The sequence below is a fragment of the Aristolochia californica genome, unplaced genomic scaffold (genome assembly GCF_029961685.1).
Source record: "Aristolochia californica isolate CCGP_79_NKW_82.1479 unplaced genomic scaffold, dmAriCali1.0.hap1 SCAF_3, whole genome shotgun sequence".
Lineage (NCBI taxonomy): Eukaryota > Viridiplantae > Streptophyta > Magnoliopsida > Piperales > Aristolochiaceae > Aristolochia > Aristolochia californica.
In genome coordinates this window covers 12012207-12029073 of record NW_027181992.1, presented here as the reverse complement: position 1 = coordinate 12029073, position 16867 = coordinate 12012207, and the positions used below count along the sequence as shown (strand labels likewise).

Genomic DNA, 16867 nt, shown 5'->3' with positions numbered 1-16867 from the left:
GCAGTTCATCATTTTGTACAGCAAATCTTCATGTAATCTTAAAAGACAAGGAGGACTACTTCAGAGAACAAAACCTTCCAAAATTTCATTGTGCTCAACAGTTTCACAATATACCTTATCTAGGCAGTAAAACTGGTTAAAGAAAAACGACAGCAGTCAATGGAAATACCCAAAGTCAAAGGATAATGACTGTACAATAAGTCACATATTTTAGCCTTCAAATTTTATGAAGAAAAGAAAACAAAGATATAAATATCAAACATACACCTACCACATCACCCATATTCACATGGAGGTTGATCACTGAATCCCCTCTACCAAGTTCTTCGGATGTTCCATATGCAATAAAGAGTTTAGGTCCCACATCAGCTTGCAAAGAATCATGAGGCAGTTTTGCAGCAAGGTTTAGAAGACCCCATTTCGAATGGATGTACTCAAGCAATGGTAATTTACTTATAAACTCAGGTCTCTGGTAGTACAAGAACTCTTCCAAGGCACTCGGGTGTGGCCAGTCCTTCAATTTCAACATATGACGCGCACCATCTCGGCTTAAGCATCCTTCAGAATATCCTTTGAAGAATTGACCAACTTCAATCTCAACCTGTCAAGTAAAACCATCAATGGATCACAAGAAGACCCACAGAAGATGCAAAGCAAATTCTCTCATCACTTCTAAAGTGAGTCTCTTTCAATCTCAAGCTTTTTTCTGTAATCAGCATGCTTGAATTTCATGACAAGATAATCGCCACATAATATGTCAAGATACATGCCAGGGGCAGTTTTGCTAGTTAACTCATAATTCCTAATTTTTAGTCATATGTTGGGGGTATTTTTGTAATTTAATATTGTTTAGTAGATAATAGCTATGGAAAGGGGGGGGGGGGGGAGGTTGGCTTGCGGGAACCCTTTCCAATAGTTGCAGCAGACTTCTTCCCCCACTCTTTCTTTCTCTTTTACTGCAGACTATCAATTTTCTGTCTTCCCCTTCCTTTATTACCTGATTTTACAATATCTAGCAGCACGGAAAAAACAAAGTCATCTTCTATGATTTGCCAAAGCGTTTTCTGAGTCATACAACATAGAATATAGTGAGGGGTGAACACCAGAGTAGACCCCCGACCCAGATGGAAAATGCAAACCAGGAAGTTAACCAAAACGAACAGCCTGATTCACCTACTCACCTAGTTCAGCTAGTTCAACTGTGTAACAAACATTTACTGTGAGACTAATGCTCCAGGATGTAATTTCTTCTATCAAATGCTGTAGCCAATTTAGCAAAAACAGTTTATGATGCCATCATGGGAAAGTTACACCTAACTTAGCTAAAACTGATCTTTCTTAGACACTACTAACATGAGTATGTGCTTGCAAAATGCCCTTTATAATGTAATACACTAGAAAATAATATCATTATTGTAAGAAAATGAGGAAAGAGAAGAGATTGAAGAGGGAAGAAGAGTAGAGAGAAAGGGCTCGTGAGAGAGCCTGCACAATGGGGGGAAAATCGACCCCCATCTCCCTTTTATTTATCCACTTTAGTTGTGTTACAAAAAGACTAATTTGCCCCTTACATGGGAACAAGTATGTAAGTGGCAAAAAACAGTCTTTAAACAAACCGAAAAGTTGCATACTAACTACACCAACTCCACTACCAACCTGGAATTTTCTAGCTACATTATTAAAGATTTACCACAATTATGAAATGACTAAAATGCCCATTACTTCTAACACTCCCCCTCAAGCTGGAGAGTATATGTCAAAAAATTCAAATTGGTACAAAAGTTATTAAAATTTCGCTTCCCAAGAGGTTTTGTAAATATATCACCAATCTGTTCTGTAGTCCTAATATATGGGATAATTACTTTGCCATCAATTACTACATCTCTCACAAAAGATCAACTTCAATATGTTTTGTCCTCTTATGGAAAACAGGATTACTCGCAATGTAAGTAGTTTTATATTGTCATACTTAAGCACCATAGGCTCTTCAACTATAACTTTAATCTCCTTTAATACATAATGAATCTACATGAGCTCACTCATAGTTGTTAAGTTGTGGAGCCTAATTAACACCTTATAATGTGTCACGAACAGACCGGCCCATGATATATTGACTGTTGTTTCATTAAGGCTAGTTTGGGGATTTCACACTTGTAATTTGGTTGCTCTAATTTTCTCATTATATTTGGGGGCACCGTTGTTAGGGTTTCATCATCATATTGGAAAATCATTTGTTGCGACTGAGAGAGGTTAGAGAAGCATCTTTTCTTGTAAACTATTTCATCTTTATAGTTGATTTCTGTAGCGGCGGAAGACAGAACGTAGTCTCACCTTGAGGTGAACCTGTATAAATATTGTGTCTTTCTTCGTGCTTGTTTTTTTCTTCTTCTGCGATTATTCTTATTGCTCTCAATAGTTTTGAATTAGGCCATCTAATTCCTAACAACAGGGTGGGTCATTGATTTATACTCCACCTCAATGTTGGAACTTTTTTTTTTTGAAATAGGATGTATAAACTATTAAAAAGAAAAAAAAAAGTACAAACAAATCTAGCTAGGTGAGTCTTCCTCCACAACAAAGTGTTGGAGCGAAATACCCAACTTAGCCTGGATATCTGCCAAATGATTGGCAGAACGAGGAATGTGCTTCCAATTACAATGTTGCTTTCAATGTTGGAACTTGCTACCAAATTTTGTTTCTTACTCTTCCAAGTTTTCCTCCAAGAAATACACAGAAACCTATAGTGGACTTCCTGTCAAGTTTCAATCTAGCATAATCCGTATCAAAATATCCTTCAATCTTTAGATTATCACAACAAGCATAAAATAGCCCTTTGCCTGGAGCTCCCTTCAAATACAAGATTCTTTGAGTTGATTCAAGATGAACTTTGAATGGAGAAAGTCGCATATATCAATTGTCCAACTAGTCTTCTTCTATACATGGTCTTATCTTTCAGTAAGAGGTTGTTCTCATTCCACAAGTTATGACCAACCTTCATAGGAGTATTCACTGGTTTGGCTCCTAAAAGACCATACTCACATAGCATGTCAGTAATATACTTCCTTTGGGAAAGAACTATCTCTTGCTTGCCTTTGCTACTTCAATCCCCATAAAATATTGAGAAACCCAAGATCCTTGATTTCGAAATGTCTGCTTAGAGTTTCACTTCTTCTATCCCCTTGAATCACTACCAGATAGCACAATGTCATCGACATATATTACAAGAATTATACTCTCAGATGACCAATCTAAAATAAACAAGGAATGATCACAGTGGCTCCTAACAAACCCAAATGCTCATATAAAACTCAATTTTGATGGAAGTGCTCTCGGTTGCCCGAGTCCAGCAAGGTTCAGTGGTGTTATCCATGATGCAACTGGTGACCTCCTCTTCTCTTATGCATGCCCCCTTGGCAACTCTGACTCTACCACAGCAGAACTTTCGGGACTGTTGCACAGGCTGAAAATTTTCTCTAGCCACCTCTCTGGTCCTCTTTGTATTGAAGGCGATTCAAAAGTGATTATCAATTGGTGTGCAAACTCCGTCAGGCCCCCATGCGTCATTGGGATATGCTTAATGAAATATGTAATTTATTTTCCCATTTAAGCTGTAAATGAAATCACATTCCCCGCTCTGCGAATCACCTGGCAGACACCCAGGCCAAGGCGAGCATTTCTCTCCAACACTTTGTTGTGGAGTCAGGCCCCTGGACCTAGGTTTGAAATTTTTCTTCTCCTTTTTATCAATATAAGCACCATTCATCAAAAAACACAAACCCAAATGTTATGACAGCCTTACTGAACTTATAGAACCAAGCCCAAGGACTATGTTTCAATCCATAGAGAGATTTAATTGCAATCCATTCTTGGTTTGCTGGTTGTGTATTTTCTACACTGATATACCTGTAATAGTGGATGAGGCAAAACAATGGAAGGTACAACAGGACTATCCATAACTAGAATAAGAATAGGAGACTCAATAGTGAGATGGAGTTTAGGTGATGCACTAAAAAAATGTTACATTTGCTGAAATGTAAGTTTACCTATTAGCAGGATCACCACACTTGTAACTGTTTTGATTACGAAGATAAACCAAGAAAAATGCACTCTACAGCTTGAGGAAACAACTTATTAGTGGGAGAACGAACAAATGAACAAAACACAAGGAACCAAACACCATGGTTGTGACTTCAAATAAGGAAAAATCCAATTTCAAAACTTACAGTGGCATTCTAAGATTAGAATAGCATCTCCCCAAAATAACATCTTCCCAATACAACTTGGGGACATTCATCTGAAATAGTAGAACACGAGCTACTTCTAACAAATAACAATTTTTCCATTCTACAACCCCATTTTGTTGTGAGGTATACACACATGATGATTGATGAAGAATTCCATGAGATGCACAAAATGATGGAAAAAAATTATTAATAAATTCAAGACCATTCCCAGAACGGAATGCTCAAATTGAAGCACCAAATTGAGTTTTTATTTCATTGAAAATTTTGACAAATACATCAAAAACTTCAGATTTCTCTCTAAGGATATACACCAGGTAACTCTACTACAGCCATCTATAAAAGTTAAAAAATAATGAAAACCAAACAACGTGGACGTCCTATAAGGACCCAGAAATCATAATGGACTAACTCAAAAGGAATTGTACTATAGCTACTACTCAATGGAAAAGAACCCCTATGGTGCTTCCTAAGTTGACACGATCACAGTAAAATGAAATATCTTAAGGAAGAGTAGGAATAAACTGACGCAACTTTAAAGGAGATGAATGTCCCAACCCTAGGTGCTACATATAAGGTGTCATAGCAACGGCTCCCATTACAGTCTATGAATTGGCTTGAGTAGCATCTAAATGGTAGAAGCCTTCCCTTTCATGTATGGAGCAAATCATCTTCCTCGTCTGCAAATCCCAAAACACACAATGAGAAGGAAAAAAGGTGGTTGAACAATTTAGCAACTTCGTAATTTGACTCACAGACAGTAAGCTAACAGAATTTTGGGAATGATAAGGAAAGACAATGAGTTCGTTGAAGCACTCATTCACCTTTTTTTATGAAAATGAGAATTTTATTAAGAGGAGAAGGAATACAAGGAGCTAAAGAGGCACACTCTTGACAAGGAGAGCTTGGAAGAAGGCGCCCTGTTTAGCCAAAAAGTTTGCCAACAAGTTGGCGGAGCAAGATACATGAGTCCAAATACAAAGAAGGGGAGAAACAATGTCCATAATATAATGGTAGGTCAGCCAGTGTCTCCAAGTTGGTTCTGCAATGGAGGGGCACCAACTAATCACGATCTAGGAGTCACCTTCAATGACTAGGGGCTCGATGAGGTGGACGGTGAAGAGGTCAAGCTCCTGGAGGAGAGCAGAGAGCTCCGCTTCAATGGAGTCAGCTAACCCCAATGGACCAGCATAAGATAAAAGGATGGTCCCCTAAGAATCTGTGAAGACAATCCCAGCAATACCCGGGCATCCACAAGCACTACCATCAAAATTGAGTTTGATGTAACCTAGTGGAGGTGGATTCCAGGCCATGTTTGGCGGAGCACGGGGGAGGGGGCAGAGAGGTTAGCCAGAAGGTGCCAATTGTGACAGAGGGATGTGCTCATGAAGCAAGCAAATTCCTTCTTAATGTGCAGCCAGGTGGAGGTCTGACTAGTGAGGGAAATGCAAAGTTCTTCAGTAGTTCAGAATTTGTGAGCAAAGTGTCTCTGATTGCGTTCCTTCCAAATGGTCCAATGAATATGGGCAGGGCAGGTAGAGAGAAGAAATCTTCTAAGCTTAGGAAGCCGAATACCAAGAATGAATTGACCCACAGCAGTAAGGTTGTTTGGAAGGCAGAATTTGATGTTGACCTTGTTTAGAATGGTGGACCAGACAGTACAAGCATAGCAGCAATGCAGGAGAAGATGTGGGATGGTTTCGCCATCGGAATTACAAAAGGTGCATTGCTAGGTGGCGTGGGAATTTCCTCGTCTTCTTAGGATGTCAGCCATAAGGATGTTGTCTCCAATGGCACACCAGAAGAAGAATTTTATCTTCGACGGAGCGGAGAGGGACCAGGCCATGGTAGTTACATGGGGGCGGAACTTGCAAATCAGACGCCAAGAAAGTGATAAGCCAAGGAAACCGACAATGACCCTCTACTTTCCAGCTGCGACAAGATTCTATTTGAAGTGTGCGTCCGAATTCTGATATGTTGGAGTTGGAGAAAGCTGGCCATGAGATTGGATTCATCATCAGAGAGACACCTACGGAAATGCATATTCCAGCCCTCAAAATCAGTCCACATCCCAGCTATGGAGGCATTTTTCCTCACACTGATCCAAAGGAGGGGGGCAAAGTGGTTGTAGAGTGGACCCGCCCATACCCACCAGTCATACCAGAATTGAAGAGAACTACCATTGCCCGCTTTAGAGCAAGGTACCCTTCGCCCAATGCTGGAGAAGCAGGAAGTAGGATCGCCAAAGTGGGGAGAGTCGGATTCTTCTACCACCAGAATTCCACCAAGAGCAGCCCAAATTTAGCTTGCAAGCTACCATCGACCTCCAGATAACGCCCAAATTGGAGTTGAAGAGCCAGAACCATTTCAGAAGGCAGGCCATATTCATGTCTCTGGTTGAGCGACTGCCCAGGCCACCATAATGCCTTGGCTGGCAGATGGCCTTCCTGGAAACTAAATGATACTTAAAATCTTCATTACTTCCCCGCCAGAGGAAACGCAGCTTAATGGCATCAATTTGATTGCAAAGCAAGACCGGACAGCGCAGAAAAGATAAGTAATAGTTGGGGATGCTGGCAATGCATGAATTTAAAAGAGTGATCCTTCCAGCTTTAGATAAAAGTTGACTTCTCCAGGTGGCAATTCTGACTTTTCAGACACTCAATAACCGGAGACCATAACAGCTTATTTGGTCAGCAGTCGAATAGAGGTAGGCCCAGGTGTATATTGGGGAGAGACCCATCCCGCAACAGAGAAAGGAGGCCATTTGTCTGAGCTGGTCATCTTCAATGTGGAAGCCAATAATGGACGCTTTCCCCCACTTGACCTTTTGCCCAAAAGTGACTTCAAAGAGGCTAAGGAGGGCGTTGATTTTTTTAACTTCATCCATCATGCCAACCCCAAAAAAAGGTGTCATCAGCGAATTGCAGTAGGGGAACATCAAACTCCTGGTGAGGTGACGTGGGGAGTAACCATCCTTTTTCTTTTGCTACACGGGTTAGAACCACTAAGTATTCAGCCATAATGTTGAAAAGGAGGGGGGAGAGAGGATCCCCTTGCTGGATTCCCCTAGAGCCATGGAAGTATCCAATGATTGCTCCGTTAAGAAGGAGAGAGTAGTGAGCAGAAGAAATGCAGTTGTGAATCCAGAATCTCCATTTGCCTCCAAATCCCATGTTGTCAGGACTGTAGTCAAGGAGGTTCTAATTGACTCGATCAAAAGCTTCTTCCTTGGTCTTCTAGTGCCCTTCAAATGGTGAAGAAGTTCATGTGTCGCCATGGTGGAGCCAAGGATGGATTTGTTTTTTTATTAAGGCACTCTTACCAGGATTGATGACAAGAGGAAGGACAACATTAAGTCCTCTAGCAAGGAGTCGGGCCAGAATTTTATAGGGGCTGGAAATCAAACCAATAGGCCGGTATTCCTCAAATTTCTCAGGGGTTCTGTTCTTAGGGACCAAAGAGATGAAGGAAGCGCCAATGCTTTTAAATGTGATGCCATTGTAGCAGAAATCTTGGACCAATGCTTGGATATCCGAATTGAGATGAGGCTAGCAGCAGTGATAGAATTCTCCATTAAAGCCGTCAAGGCCAGGGACACGATCAGTGGCAATCCTGAGAGTGGCTTTCTCAGTTTCCAAAGATGAGAAAGGAAGTTCTATCAGACAGGCCAAAGCCCGGGGGGGGGGGGGGGGGGGGGGGGGAGGGAGGATTTGGGAGAATTGAAGATTACTGAATTTTGGGCGTTGGGAGTACTCCTCCTTGTAGAGGCCTGCAAAAAAACTAATAAAGGCATTGGAAATGGCGGACTGGACAAATCGGATCACCACTCCACCTATAACAAAAGAGGAAGATCCTTCCACTAATGTCTATGACATTACAAGAGGGAGTAGGGACAAATGGGTAAACAAGGATGATGTACATCACACATGGATTGACGCCCCATAACCAATAACCCATGATGCCTGAGAAGAAACATGTAGTGCAGACGTACCTGTCCCAGCTAGAGTGGCATGAGAGAAAGATGATGTAATAGCCACAATAGTCTCACAAGTATAATAGTCAGTTGTCCCAAGTAACTGTCGAATTTCATCTAGTCGAATAACGACAGATTCATGTGCACTTCCAGTGTCTTTAGATATAAAGAAGTTTGCCCATGTTAATTTTTCAAATTTCTTCCGGCGCTAATTTGAATTGTGGTTGGTCCATCTACTATGTAAACATTTCCTATCTCCACCTCGGTCTCTACCTCCTTCATCATGACCATGTCCTCTACCACCCCCTCTCCCTCTAGCTGTCTCAAATCGAGGAGTAGAGGGTAGGTTAAGAGCTGCAGCATCTGAAATTTTAGATTCCCAGCTGGTTTTAGACACCACTGCACTCTCTGCTCTTATTTACCCTATTATAAGCCTTCTCAAGAGTGGGAACATCATCATCCGCTAAAATTTGTGCTCTTAGAGCCTCATATTCTGGCCCCAATCCATCCATAAATCTGGTAAATTGTATTTGTGCAACCTTTTATCTTAGTTTCACAAAATCAATAGTAAAGGGATGAAGTACCGCTATCTCTTGCAACACCCCACGTATCTCAGATTCCATCACAATTTTGTTTCCCCTGCTCATGTTGGAAAACTTAACATATAGTTCATACACATGAGACAAGTTGTTTTCTTGATAAAAAAAATAAAAAATAGATTCTAGTATCTTCCACAAATCTATAGCAGTTTCACAACTGATACCTAATTTTTATCATGAGATTGCATAGAGTTCAGCATCCATATATGTACTTGATGGTCCTCAGCCTCCAAATCTTCAGTTATTTGAACAGGTGGATTCTCTCTAATATATTTGGCTTTCCATTTTGCAATCAAAATCTTCCTAACCGCTAGAGAGCCGTTCAAATAATTCCTCCCATCTAGTTTTACAAAAGTAATCTGATTGAATTCTTCGTTTTCTGTAGTTTCTAAGGATCTAATCACCTCTCCAGAATCTGACATGTCCATATCATATAATCAGCCACCAACACAATAGCAATAGCACAACAACTTTATACACACCTTTTAATCGAACACCTAGCATATTCAAAAGTAATATGTGCAGGTATGTGGGTTCCACAATCCACAAAAATTCATTTAAAATTGAGAAAAATCACCTTTAATATGCATAAACCCTCTTGAAGTAACAATCAGACCAATTGAGAGGTTGAAATCTCGAAAATACAACTCCAATTCAATCTGCGCAAGTGGACCTATGTCCTTGGCTTGGTGGCGTAAGCAGTAACTTCTCCAAACAGTAGTTCGATCCTTCTAAGATCACAAATCTCACAATTAACTGTTTGAGACCAACAGTAGTATACACTAACCCTTAGGTTAATGCACAAAAGAAAAGAAAAAACAATCCTCTATGCACAATCAGCAGAGTTAGTTGAGAAATGCAATCCTGGAGAGCATGTAGGCCTTAGGGAAGAAGAAGTCTGCTTTAAATCTTCATTTCCGGACCGATCTGCTCCGATACCATGTAAAAAAAAAAGGGGATTGAAGAGGGAATAAGAGAAGAGGAAGAAGAGTAGAGAGAAAGGGCTCATGACAGAGCCTGCACGATGGGGAACCCCCCATCTACCTTTTATTAATCCACTTAAATGTGTTACAAAAGACTAATTTGCCACTTACATGGGGATGAGTACATAAGTGCAAAAAAACAATTCTAAACAAACTGAAAAGTTGCACAATAACTACCCCAACTCCACTACCAACCTGGGGTCTTCTAGCTACATTATTACAGATTTACTACAATTATTGAATGACTAAAATACCTCTGCCTTCTACCAATTATCAATACCTATGGTATGATTTTCTTTAAGTGATTCAAACCATAATACCCTTTTTTAAGTCTCGAATTAGATGACCCAAGCTTCAAATCTAAGAAAAAAAGTAAATATCTTTAATCTAATGGATCCACAAAATTTATACTAAACAATCAAAATTGATGAGCATATAATGTTCTCTAAGTCATGAAAGCCACTACCTCAATTTAATTTCAGCATTAGATGGTAACTTATCCAGATTGAATAAATAGATAGAATATATAGTGTTTACTGCTTTTCCAACATGATAGATATTTTTTGCTTTTGAAATGAACATAATCGATGTATTTGTTTTGCTTAGAATTGTAATTTTACCAGTATAGATAATAAAAGTAGAACAAAAATTACATTCTTAGGTTAGATTTACTTTTTTTAATGTTCTTATAATTTTTTCAATTTTTTTGTGTATGTTGAAGGGACCTGGACTTGTCCAAGTTAGCCTCTCCAAATTATCCAAAACAATGTGAAGCACAGAGCACAATTTCAGATCCCAGATAAGGGTCCTATTAGGTGAATGTTGCTCTACACAGCCAGTACAACTTCCTTCACTCTTGAAGACATAAAAGGTTATCACAATGAGTTGGTGTATGATGACTATCAGAATCTCAAAAGCCTACCTCTGACCTGTCTAGGCAGTCAACGGCTTTCACAATACCATTATCTTCTTTAATATAATCCGTTGAAGTTTCCTGGATTCCTCTCCATAGAACAGTTGGTTCCCAGCTAGAAGTCAACAAAAGATCGGCCATATGCTTAACAAGAATCGGTTCACCTCTAAGCCAGTGTGTTTGAAAATGACTGATGCCATCAAGTTTGATATCTTGGGGTGCTGGGCAATACACATAATTGTCATTGCTATCCTTTCTATGAGCAGCTTTGATAAATTTAGCATCAGATAATTCCGACAACCCAGAAGCCATTGCCCCACTGCACGCAAAGCATGATTGGGGCCCAGTCATACCATAGACATTACAACCATTAACCATTTCCTCTGAATTTTTAACCAACTTGGCAACCCAGTTCATTTTGAAAATTCGCCGCAATAATAATGACTGGCATCCACAGCCACCAGACTCCTTTGGAGGACAAGGGATACTACCATCACTATTGGGCTTCCAGTCAGGAACAGCATGTGAGAACTCGAATGCATCTGCAGATCTCACAGTTTCAGGCAGTGCTGCCACCGTAGTTCCACCTTCATCTTTTTCTATTTTCTGACTTTCTGATAGTTCTGCAGTCTCACTTGCAAGAGAAGCTTGTCGGAGATCACGGCAACAAGTAAGACACAAATCATACAAGCAACTTGGACAGTGACGATGATAATCAATAATTGGCACTTTACAACAGTCACTGCAAACAAAGTGAACAAGGGCCTGTTAGCAAATAATGCAAAAACCTCATGCTCTGACTGTCAAATAAATAGATAACAAGGCACAACAATATTTGGGAAGAATACCAGCACATCAGCTCATCAGGATGTATGTTTGCCCTGGGAATATCTGTCTTGACACCTGAGAGAATGCAAGAAGTGAAAACATCATACGAAGACTTCTTCTATACTAGAAGTTCCAACCCCTCCAGAGTCTTCACCCACCAACATGCAGTATCCCAAAAAAACACTAACAGCCAACAGGACCATCAGAAACCCTTACCAAGAACTCTAGTTTCAAGCTCCAATTCAAAGGACTGCTCTAAGTGAATTTGCTTTATGACAGGAAGAACTAAGAACAATAGGCGATGCAGGTACTGAAGTTTATCTCTGGGAGCAATCTCCCGTATCCTGACCTGTCAAAGATCCACTTATTAAACAACAGATTAACAGGTTCCTGATAAGCCTTAGCAATAAGTTTGGACTAGTAATTTTGTCCATAGAGAAACCTTAATCAAACTATCTGGATGGAAGCAGGCTTTGCAAGTACAAGCCCCACGGCATGCTGGGCAGACCCTTTGGATCTCCTCGATGGGGACGTCGGGGTACCTGAAAACACAGCAACATCATGTGTGTCCTACCAACTCACAGACTTATGCAAGTTTATCTATGTTACTAACTAACACAACCTACACATCTAAAACAATACCGTTTAGAAATGCAGACATCACAGTAACCTCTCTTATCGCATCTCAGACACCAGATAACTGTTGCTCTATCAGTCCTCCGACACTGATGACAAGTTTGTGCGCCGGCTTCAGCAGACGAATCACTACTTTTACTAGATTGATCCTGTGATACAGATCAGTTTTGGATAATTTATTTTAAGACAATCTGGAATAGGGGGGGAAAACACAAATATCTAAGGCAGAGGAAGCAACTCCCCTAGATACAGACAAGGACAACAAAGCTGTAAAACACATTGAGATCACACCACTAACCCCTAGATTGGCGCCGCTAGAGTTCTTCTGGTTTTTGCTTCTTAATGAACCTGTAGTCGAATTAGGTTCCCTATGAGCAGAATTTGGATGGTTTTCATCATGAACATCCCTAGATGAGTCATCAGTAAGCTTTAGAAAATTTTGATTCGACAAGCTTTTCATAGCAACTCTTTCAGGAGAATATAATGGCCTCCTTTTAGAAGACTTCTCCTTGTGCTTCTTAATTGACACAGAATTCTGATATTCTTCACTGTCGCTATTCACGAGGGATACATCACAGTCATCAGTCTTATTCTCCAAATAGATATCACCTTCATTTATTGATTTTCTCTTGGCCTTCTTGAGGCTGGCTCTCAGTGCAGAATTTACAGCCCTCTTCTTTGCCTGAATGTAATGCTTCTCACACACCGTCTTATCAGGCATAGATAAAGCACTGCATCTCCATTGCTTCCCATCAGACCTCTTACAACGCAAATCTTCAGGAATTCCCACATTATCATCGACATTATTTGATCTTGAAAACTCCATTATATAACAAACTAATTCCAAAAAAAAGTAAATCAATACATCTAATCAGTTCACCAGGAGAAACATAAAAATAAGCAAGCACAATTTAGCCTCCTCTGAGCTCAGCAGCCCACATTATGAGTTCAAGTTCGACCCAACTGTCTACAGATTGCAATAAATTTATTACAGATAATCCTGCAGATCAACAAGGAGATGTTAATTTTGTCAACACACATGAGAATCAAATTCAATAAAACATCGAATATAATAAAAAACTCAGTTCAAAGAAAGAACAAATGAAACAAGAAACCTTCAAGCAAAATAAAAATATGGCAAGTGCTGAGAATCAAGCAAGTCAATAGAAACATCTGCAAGTACCAATAAAAGGATTTTGATACCAACTTTTGTTCAGAAAGTAGAATCAGATACCACTATGTTCTATGCTCATCCTCACTACACTAGAATGTGTTCCTTCCTTTTGAACTTATAGACTAGAATGTTAAAATAAAAATAAAAACATATATTTACATAAAATAATCACTTGCAATAAATGTACTTTCAAAAGACAGAAGAATTAAATCACAAACAACAAGAAATGCCTTTAAAATGCAAGTACCTGCTCACAAGCTTAAAACATCACCCATTACATAAGAATAGCCAATGCTCTTCTAGATTATGAAAAGAAAATGCAAGTATCTGCTCTTCTAGATAGTGCTTACAAAAGAGGTTGACACAGAGCATATCAAGGTTTTGTTAATCAAAAGGAATCAGTAAAGGTTTGCAAACTGAAAAGGGCTTTTTTTTTGTTTTTGAAGAGTTGGCAAAGGCTAATTATGAGATAAAATAGTCTCCTCAAACATGATTTGAGAAAGTGTAACATCCTTTCTAGATAGATTTAACGTTCATATTGATTGTGGGATCTTTCGCTACATAAAAACACTGGATCAATCATTTTTCATTTCTAAATATTGGTTAACACAAACCACATGCAAGATAGTACAAGTAGCCATCAGACTTGAACCCAAGACCTTTGTTATGAAACATGGTAGTATTAGGAGCAGGGATTGTTTTTGTGTTTAGTTTTTCGGCTCATAGACGAACCAATCTGGTCCACTTAATAAGACCTCTAAGCAAGTCCAAGAGTAGAGAAGTAAGACTAGTGTTAAGTTGGTCCAAGGCCCATCCCAAAATGACTAACCACCTTAGGAAGTCTCTTTCTCAACTAATAAACTCAAGATATTTGTACTTACTAATCCAAGTGGAACTATTCCTTAACACTCCCCCTCATGTGTAGACCCTTTTTTTGTGGCTCTACAAGTGGATAATTTAGGAGTAGGTAGTTTAGGTGTAGGCCCTCTTTTGTGGCTCTACAAGTGGATAGTTTAGGTGTAGGCCCTCTTTTTTGGCTCTACAAGTAAATAGTTTAGGTGCAGGCCCACATATGAGTACTTGCTCTGATACCAAGTTAAGTTGGGTCCAAGGCCCGTCCCAAAATAACTAACCACCTTAGGAAGCCTCTTTCTCAACTAATAAACTCAAGATATTTGTACTCACTAATCCGTGTGGGACTATTCTTTAACAACTAGTATTTTCAATATTTTAGTAAGGACAAATATGGGATTTAGAGAAGTCATTTAGACAGAATGTTTAAGCAGGGGCAGTCTTGGAATTTAGGAAATAAAGGAATTGGAGTAAGCCCATGTGGGCTCCTAATACACGCATTCTCTTGAGATTCAAGTTAAGAAATACTAACACAAACTTTGGTCATAGCCTTGAGGCAGTTGACCCCCAATCCATAAAGGTTAAGTTATCCAACATGTTCATACTCTCTCCCACCCTCGAGTTACTCTCTCCCTCGTGACCCTATTTCAACTTCCCTGTCCCTCCCTCTCGAGTTCTACCATTCCTACACCACCATATCTTTCCTTTTCTTTCTCTTCCAACCAGCCTGACTTCTCCATTGAATTTATTCTTCCTTCACGTTCTCTATCTATATCCCTTGCATTGCATACCAAGTTCACATGCCAAAGCAGCCACCTTTACCTCCAAGTCCAACCTCAGCGATGAAGAACGTGTCAGCATTAGATTAATAAGCCCATAATGAACCATTGATGACATGACTGGTTGAACCAAATCCAGCAGCCTGATTGGGTATGTGCTTCAAGCAAAATCCCTCCATTTTTCAATTTATATGTTGCTAAAAACAAATAACCACGGAATTTGTAATAATAGTACGGGAAACATGCATCTCAACACATGAAATCATTTGCTGAAAATAAGAAGGATCATAGAACATAAAATTAGGTATCAAAATACTTTAATGAACCATCTGAAAAAAAAAATTACTAAAACAATGGACAATTATAGTACACGAAGCATCAGAACAGCACAAGCTTCACTAAAATAAAAAATGATAATCAAGCTTTTCGCCCCATTGTTGTACCCCGTTGCAGTTAGGCATCCGTGCTTAACCTAAAAGGCAGCACAAACAAATCCATTGGTACCTACTGTTCATTGAGACACCTTCCCCGTAGACTGAAGCAACTAGAATACTCTGCCACTTATTGTTTATCTAGACACCCTCCAAACTGATTGAAAGCTATAGCAATGGAGACGGGGACACCTTCCAAAATGGTTGAAATGTCCGACTTATTTATGACATTCAAAAAAAAAAATGAAGCATTGAGGGAGGAGCCTCCCATCGTCCTTTTGGGAGGGAAGAACGTGATAGAGAGCAGAAACTCGTGATATAGATAAGAGGGTTACCTGAGCATTCAACGGCAACGACCGCAGATGGCAGTGGGAGGCGTAGAAGACAAATGTTAGGAGAGGTTCTCATGAGTCAAGATGCGTTGATGGCTCATTGCACTTCCCGATCTTTTTCCATCGATTGAACCGAAACCTATTTCTCTGGGTTCAACGCGAAGGCCGTAATCAGGGCGAAAATGTTTTCTTTGTTTTTAGCCGGAGCAAACGCGAGAACCGTTTCGATCTACGGGGGGTTATTGTACTTTGTACGTAAATAGAAAGTACACTGTAAAGTACATTGGCTATTTTTCTTAGCGAAAATGTGAGGGAAAGTAAAAATAATTTTCATAACGAAAGTGAAAACTAAAAGTTAAAGTGAATCACTTGTTTGTATTAAGGGGGTAAAGTCAACAAAGAATTGAATTGAACTTAAGGGGGGTTTAGTCAACTTGAAGGATGAGATGATCTTCAACCGCATAACGCCCTTCAACACTTGAAGTCGTTAGTAGAGCATAGATGAAGCTTCATCTCGATGGAGGGGATGAAGGGGTCCTTCATCTCCACGGTTTAATTTCGATCATCTGGAAGAAGGCCTAGTTTGATCTTCTTTGAATTGAAGGACGGGCGACGCTAGCTTTTTCTCCCTCTCTCTTCTCGCACCCCCCCTCTCGCATCGTCATTTCTCATTTTTTCTTCCTCTCTTCCGCACTCTCTCTCTCGTCACCCTGCGCCCCCGACGTCGTTGCTGCCATAAAATCGATCAGATTTTCGTCTTCGACCACCATCTCAATTCCCTCTCGTCTCCGGCCTCATCTCTCGGTCTTCTCTCTGTCTTCTCTCAGCCTCGCCTTCTCTCTCACACCACCTCTCTCGTCTCCGTGACTCCCTCTCTTCTCTCGGACTTGCTCTCTCTCACTTCTCTCTCTCTTATCCCTCCCGACCTCCCTTTCTTCTTTGTCTTCTCCCTCTCTTCTCCCTTTCGGCCTCCCACTCCCTTCTCTCTCTGGCTACTCTCTTTTCCCCCGAAAATACCTTTCGATTTCGTTCTATTTTCTTTGATTTTGGACATTTGGGTATCGATTGCTTAATTTCTACTTCGATTAAGCATCGATTTCCCCATTCGGCATCGATTTCACCC

The 16867-nt window shown here is 40.1% G+C and overlaps 1 protein-coding gene across 2 annotated transcripts in view; it reads right to left on the bottom strand.

Annotated features, from left to right (window-relative positions):
- Positions 1-15923, bottom strand: part of LOC137959861 (E3 ubiquitin-protein ligase JMJ24-like) — a 35564-nt gene extending 19641 nt beyond the window's left edge. For both annotated transcript variants that reach the window (XM_068807260.1, XM_068807261.1), the window contains exons 1-8: positions 15748-15923; positions 12475-13176; positions 12183-12325; positions 11983-12082; positions 11757-11889; positions 11561-11615; positions 10722-11454; positions 272-601 (exon numbers count right to left, since the gene is read on the bottom strand). In XM_068807260.1, the coding sequence (XP_068663361.1) occupies positions 272-601; positions 10722-11454; positions 11561-11615; positions 11757-11889; positions 11983-12082; positions 12183-12325; positions 12475-13002 (2022 nt within the window). In that variant the 5' untranslated portion in view covers positions 13003-13176; positions 15748-15923. The remainder of the gene's footprint in view (positions 1-271; positions 602-10721; positions 11455-11560; positions 11616-11756; positions 11890-11982; positions 12083-12182; positions 12326-12474; positions 13177-15747) is intronic.
- Between the last annotated feature and the right edge of the window lie 944 nt (positions 15924-16867).